The sequence below is a fragment of the Carcharhinus amblyrhynchos genome, chromosome 1 (assembly GCF_965287045.1).
Source record: "Carcharhinus amblyrhynchos chromosome 1, sCarAmb.v2.hapA, whole genome shotgun sequence".
In the NCBI taxonomy this organism is placed as follows: domain Eukaryota; kingdom Metazoa; phylum Chordata; class Chondrichthyes; order Carcharhiniformes; family Carcharhinidae; genus Carcharhinus; species Carcharhinus amblyrhynchos.
Window position 1 is genome coordinate 167,349,922 of NC_137324.1, and position 6,838 is coordinate 167,356,759.

Here is a 6,838-nt window from a genome sequence, read left to right on the forward strand (position 1 = left end):
CTCTTTCTGATTCTCTCTCTGCGTGTGTCTCTCCCTGTCTGTCTCTGAGTCTGTCTCTGGGTCTATCTCTTTCTCTCTCTCTGATTCTCTCTCTGCGTGTGTCTCTGTCTCTGATTCTCTCTGTGTCTATCTCTTTCTCTCTCTCTTTCTGATTCTCTCTCTGCGTGTGTCTCTGTGTCTCTGGGTCTATCTCTTTCTGATTCTCTCTCTGCGTGTGTCTCTCTGTGTCTCTGGGTCTATCTCTTTCTGATTCTCTCTCTGCGTGTGTCTCTCTGTGTCTCTGGGTCTATCTCTTTCTCTCTCTTTGATTTTCTTTGCGTGTATCTCTTCCTCTCTGTCTCTGATTCTCTCTGCGTCTCTAGGTCTGTCTCTCTCTGTCTGATTCTCTGTGTCTCTGGGTCTATCTCCCTCTCTGATTCTCTCTCTGCGTGTGTGTCTCTGTCTCAGGGACTCTGTTTCTCAGGGACTCTCTCTCTGTCTCTGACTCTCTCTTCGTGTCTCTCATTCACTGGGAGAGCGGCTGGAGCGGGTGAGCTGCGGCGGGGCTGCCAGCCGGGTGGCTGCTCGGTTTGCTGGGGTGGGTACGGGAGCAGATTTCTCGGTCCTGTTGCCGATCTGTCCGCCCGGAGCGGCCCGGCCCGGGCTGTGATCCCCGGGACAGGGTGAGCCTGAGCCCGGCTCAGCTTTAGAGGCCGCTTGGGCCGCGGGGGAGGCCCGGGGTTAACCTCATAACCGGAAAAGACAGAAAATTTAACATCCGACCCTTCAAACCAAAGAGGCAACCGAGCGGTGGATCAAAGTGGTTTACCAACCCCTCCCGGAATGTCCTGGAGTCTCCCGGAATTAAAGGGGAAAATCTCTTGGCTGTTGTTAGAATATAAAGGAACAAACATAATTTTATTTTGCTTTAATTTTACCTGTATACCTTCGTTTATTAGTTATAAAAATGTAAGGTATAAGACTTTTTTTTTGGGGGGGGGCAAAACATATAGAGTTTAGAAGTCGTGGAATGAGACCCCCAGTGTTATGTGCAACCAGAGTTGGCAACCAAACCTCAATCTCATGTACAGTCTTCACTGAGTCTTTATTTCGGAAAAGGTCAGTGTAGAGGGTCTGTCCCATTCTTAGGGATATGTTGCTTCTCCTCTGAAGAAGGGAGGGGTTAATGTTTCAAGAAGACTCATTCAAGAATAAATGTCATATTTTAAGAACGTATTTCCCTATACATGCAGTGGAGTTACTCAAACAGCAGATCCTGTTTACCATGGAAATATGATGGGCCTTGCGTTATAATCTTCTGGGTGTCCTTACCTCCCCAACTAGTCAAAAGCTTAGAGTAAGAATAGATGGATTGTCCATGCTAATTTTTTTCTATTTTAGGTGGCATAGTGGTTAGCACTGCTGCCTCACAGTGCCAGGGACTTGGGTTCAATTCCCGGCTTGGGTCACTCTGTGTGCGGAGTCTGCAAGTTCTTCCCGTGTCTGTACGGGCTTCCTCCGGGTGCTCTGGTTTCTTTCCACAGCCTGAAAGCCATGCCGGTTAGGTGGATTGGCCGTGCTAAATTCTCCATCAGTGTACCCGGACAGGTGCTGGTGTGTGACGACCAGGGATTTTCACAGTAACTTCATTGCAGTGTTAATGCAAGCCAACTTGTGACACTAATAATAAACTTTAAAACGTGATTTGGTTTACTATTGTTATACATATTGGGATACAGTGAAAAGTATTTTTTCTTGCTCGCAATACAGACAAAGCAAACTGTTCATAGAGTACATAGTGGAGAAGGAAATGAGAGGGTGCAGAATGTAATGTTACAGTCATAGCTAGTGTGTAGAGAAAGATCAGCTTAATATAAGGTAGGTCCATTCAAAAGTCTGATGGCAGCAGGGAAGAAGCTGTTTTTGAGCTAGTTGGTACGTGACCTCAGACTTTTGTATCTTTCTCCCGATGAAAGAAGGTGGAAGAGAATATGCGGGAGTACCTTTTGACCCTTGGTGTCCGGGGGATTAATAGGGTAAATGCATGGGCTTAGGGGGATAGAGCCTGGGTGGGATTGTTGTTGGTGCGGGCTTTATGGGCTGAATGGCCTCTTTCTGCACTGCAGGGATTCTATGATTCTAATATATCACTGGCCCCATCCTTTTTCAATCTGAACCCTTCTTGTGCAGGTAGCAAAGTATTTTGAAGATGCTGGGGACATCAGCTGGTAACCACCACCACCCTCCGATGCTACAAAGGGCGACCCTGTGTCTCGTATCTGTTATCGCTGCCCTCCTTACAGCCACCACATTCTTCAGGGTGGAACTTCTTCACCACTTGCTTTGGGCAAAGGGACCTGAACGCAACAACAGTTTGGACTCATGCCCTTATGGCCACTTCCGGCTGACAGGGATGAAGGATTGTCTCTCCTGGTTGTCCTGTGAAACGATACGGAGTGAGGTGACTGTGACGAAGCTGATGGGACGTGGTGCTGTCAAGCAGGTGAGCTCTCCCTCACTAAAGGCAGAAAATGCTGGAAGTACACAGCAGGTCAGGCAGTATCTGTGGAGAGAGAAACAAATGTTCAAAACATGACCTGTGCACTTTACACGTAGGAGGAGAATGTCTAAAGCTGCCAGAGTTCTTTGCAGAAATAAGGTACCCTTTTGGATATGATTCCAGGTCCCCTTTGTGAGAGGTCACGTGCCCTTTGGGGTTGTTAAAAGTAAACATGAATGTGCATAAAGAGAACGTAGACTCATTTTGGCACTGTTTGGAACTGTCAAAAGGAGTTGTCAATATATCAGCCAAATGAACTGTCAAAAGGAGCTTTCAAGCTGCCCTGTCTGCAGGGTTAAAAAAACACTGATTGCTATTTCACCATCTTGACATAAGCTGGGGGTTATCATTATGGGATTAGTGTTGGATGCCTGATTTCCCAACTTTGCATTATCACAGTGGTATGCCTATAATTTTGTAATTTGACTGACAGCTTCAAGTGGATGTAAATGCTTTGAACTGGGACTATAAATTTCAATCCTTGCTTCGTAAGGGATTAAAGGAAGTTAATTGTGGAGAATGCACTTTTATTAAAGAATGTGCCTTTTTTAAATTGTGAATTTTCCAGTTAACACTTAAGAGTGTTATGTTATCTCAGCATGATTCCTGAAGTCCACCCATGGTGGATACTGGGTGAGTTGGCATGGTAGGTGTAAGACCAAGGGTGGGAACTGGGGCATGGGTTGGCACTAAGATGGCATAAGGGCTACAAAGGGCCATGGGGGATTGGGTGGGGTGCACAGGTTGGCATGGAGAGTATGAGGGGCTTTGGAGACATGAGATGGCAAGGGTTACCATACATGGGGCATAGGGAATATATGGGGGTGAGTGGGTGTGAGGGGTGAGGCATGCTTTATATTTTTTTTAAACATTGACATGATGGCAGTGCTCTGAGGCTAACCTCCTGCCCAGGTCCACAGCTGGCAACCTCCTCACTCATTCTGGGATCTTCCGACATGACTCCCATTTTCAACTGTGCCCTGGACCGAAAATCTGACCTTCCAGGGCATTTTCTGTTGGGTCAGGTTTGCAGAGCCAAGAATTGTCCCAACTTTGTACCCCGACCTGGAAGGAAAAGTTCAAGTCTTAATCTTTTTACTCTGAATCATGTTTCAAAAGAAAGATTTGTGGTCATATTGTGTCAGTCCAAAACCAGACCCACCATGCCCTGGCGCCAAATGTTTTATAGCCAATGAATTACTTCTGAGCTGCAGTCACTGTTTGTAATATAGAAAGTGTTGGGCAGCATGGTGACACAGTCGTTGGCACTGCTGCCTCATAGTGCCAGGGACCCAGGTATGATTCCAGCCTCGGGTGACTGTGTGGAGTTTGCATGTTCTCCCCATATCTGTGCGGGTTTCCTCCAGGTGCTCCGGTTTCCTCCCACATGGCAAACATGTGCGAGTTAGGTGGATTGGTCACGGTAAAGTTGATTCTTAGTCAATTGGTACCTCATGTCCCCCAAGGCCAATAGAGATTTCCATTCTGGGATCCTCGTCTGCCATGATTCCAGGGAGGGTGAGGTGATAGAGTTTTGGCATTAGTGTCCAAAGATGCTCAAATTGCCCCTTAGTGTCTAAAGATGTATGGATTAGGTGAATTATCCGTGGTAAATGTGCAGAGATTATGGGGATAGGACGGGGGCGGTGGGTGTAGAGGTTAGTCTTGGGTAAGCTCGGTACAGCTATTAAGTATTAATGGATGGATGATGTGTGTGCAAGCTCTGTCCCTCAACACTGGTTGCGGATTGATCTAAGCAATGCTCCTTAAAGGGACCACATGAGGCTGCATCCAAATGAGAGTCATTGAGGTTGATTTGCCTGGCTCAGAAGGGGTGTACACGGTGCTCTTGATTTCACAAAGATCTACGCACCAGCTGCCCAAAGGTCCTTCCCTCCCTCAAATTGCCTCCTTCCTCCTCCAAATGCTGACTTCCAGCTTAACTCCATGGTGAGCTGCCAAATTTTCCACCTCCTCTGATCCGTGCTTAGTGAGTGCTGGCCGCCTGCTGATCCCATGCAATACTGCACTCTGTCCTTTGGCTGGTGGCAGCGTGGGTGGATGGAATGTTAGTTGGCACCATTGTTTTGGAGGAACACATTGGACCCTTGTTCAAGTTACCTGTTTTGAGTGAAGTCCATCCATTACAACACCCCTTGAAAATAGAATCAGGTAGGCTTCAGGGCAGCGTGTTTTTTCATTATCTGCCCTATACCCTTTTAACAGGTAAGGAATGTTTTAAAAAAAAGCTATGCAACCTTAATTTTCACTTGAACTTAATTAAAATATATGTTTTGAAATCACCTGAGCGTGTGTCAGCAGGAAATAACAGTTCACTGTTGCAAAATCAGGCAGAATGCCATAGACCCTGTTCAAATACCCCTATGAATCTCTGTAAGTTTTGTCTTTAGAAAAACAAATTCATGTTTTATGAGAGCTTGACCATATTGTAAGTGTTCATCAAAAGATGGAATTATAGAATCCTACAGTGTAGAAGGAGGCCATTTGGCCCATCGAGTCTGCACTATCCATAATCCCACCCAGGCCCCATCCCCACAACCCCACGCATTTGCCCTAGCTAGCCCCCCTGACCCTATGGGGCAACTTAGCATGGCCAATCCAGCCAACCTGCACATTTTTGGACTGTGAAAGGAAAGCGGAGCACCTGGAGGAAACCCACGCAGACACAGGGAGAATGTGCAAATTCCACACAGTTGGTGACCCAAGCCGAGGCTCGAACCCGGGACCCTGACGTCATGAGTCAGCAGTGCCACCACTGTGTCACCGTGCCACCAATAGGGAGTGATTTGAACACAAGGATTAATTGACATATGGTATTGCAGTTTTGCTGATACAATTTAGAATTAGATTACTCTTTCTTTAAGCGGTCTCTGTATGTTCATAGCTGCCTCTGTTTGCCCTGCAGGTATTCCTCGCGCACTGGAAAGGACACCAAGTGACTCTCTCTCGACTTACTGTCTCCGAATTCAGCAATGACTTCTTTCACGGCTTAGAGATGCTGAAAGGCTTACAGAGTGTGTACGTGGTTAAACTGCTGGGATACTGCGAAGGAGATAAGACGATTCTCACAGAGTATCATCCTTTTGGTTCGTTAATCAACGTTAATTCTATTTTGGAGCAGGAAAATCACCGCGGCTTTAATACTTGGGAAGTCCGATTTCGTTTGGCTGTCGAGTATGCAATGTTCCTGCATTTTCTACACACCAGCCCTTTGGGCCCTCGGGTTATGTGTGATTCCAATGACCTGGGGAAGACCTTGTCCCAGTATTTGTTAACTACAGACTTGCACGTGGTAGCTAACGATTTAGATGCCCTGCCCCTGGTCAATCGGAGTGCTGGTCTTTTAATAAAATGTGGTGCCAGGCAGCTGTGGGGTGACTTCGTGGCTCCAGAGCAGCTTTGGCCCTTTGGTGATGACCTTCCATTTTCAGATGACCTCATGCCTCCATATGACGAGAAAACGGATATATGGAAGATTCCAGATGTTACGGATTTCCTGCTGGGGCAGGTCGAAGGAAGTGACGTTCTCAGACTCCATTTGTTTCAATTGCACCGAGACTGCAAAAGGACTATGCCACAGCAAAGGCCCACAGCACTGAGGGTTGTACAGACTTATAAAGCTGTTTACACTTCGCTGACACAGGAGCTAGACCTGTACAGTGGGACAGTACATGATCTATAATTAATGGTGGGATTCTGTTCTTATAGGACACATGTGTTTGGTAGTGGCATTCAAAGTAATGGGAGGGGTGGAGTTGGGTGGGGAGCAGTTGGACAGAGTAGATGTGAAGAAACTGTTCCCTCTCACGGAAGGATTGAGAACGAGAGGGCACAGATTTCAAATCATTGCCAAAAGAAGCAGTGAGGAAGATTGTGAAATGAGCTGCCCGAGAGCGTGGAAGCAGGTTCAATCGAGCATTCAAGAAGGAATTGGACTGTTATCTGAAAAGGAAGATGTGCAAGATTAGCAGGAGAAGGTGGGAGAGTGGCACTAAATTAATTGCTCATTTGAGAGCCGGTACAGACACCTTCTGTGCAGAAAGAATTCTGTGATTCTTTGAGGATTCTGTAATTTAACTCAAATAAAATCTTTTTTTCTCATAAACACTCTTTATCAATCTGCAAGCATTGTGAATAATCTATAGGTTGAACAGCAGGTAACAGCTGCCTTTATCACCTCAATTATTCAAAAAGAAGCCAACACATATGGCTGTGACTGTTAATCTGTTTGGCTCTAATGCTGTTCCCATCTGCAATCCCAATCCCAGTGTACTCGTA

General features: G+C 46.3%; 1 protein-coding gene across 2 annotated transcripts; it reads left to right on the forward strand.

The window, feature by feature from the left end:
• Positions 1 to 241: 241 nt before the first annotated feature.
• On the forward strand, positions 242 to 6,632 carry pomk (protein O-mannose kinase). Of its 2 annotated transcripts, none has more exons than XM_080200031.1 (3): positions 242 to 577; positions 2,170 to 2,482; positions 5,466 to 6,632. In XM_080200031.1, exons 2-3 carry the CDS (start codon positions 2,189 to 2,191, stop codon positions 6,240 to 6,242), a joined length of 1,071 nt encoding a protein of 356 aa, XP_080056157.1. In that variant the 5' UTR covers positions 242 to 577; positions 2,170 to 2,188; the 3' UTR covers positions 6,243 to 6,632. The 2 variants fall into 2 exon arrangements, with proteins under 2 accessions (XP_080056157.1, XP_080056167.1); XM_080200041.1 differs by having other exon boundaries at positions 242 to 529.
• The last annotated feature ends 206 nt before the right edge of the window (positions 6,633 to 6,838 follow it).

Bases quoted from the DNA above. Each gene is read 5' to 3' on its own strand.
- pomk (XM_080200031.1), top strand. From the start codon at position 2,189: ATGCTGGGGACATCAGCTGGTAACCACCACCACCCTCCGATGCTACAA. The intron at 2,483-5,465 runs GTGAGCTCTCCC...TTTGCCCTGCAG, and splicing joins GACGTGGTGCTGTCAAGCAG to GTATTCCTCGCGCACTGGAA.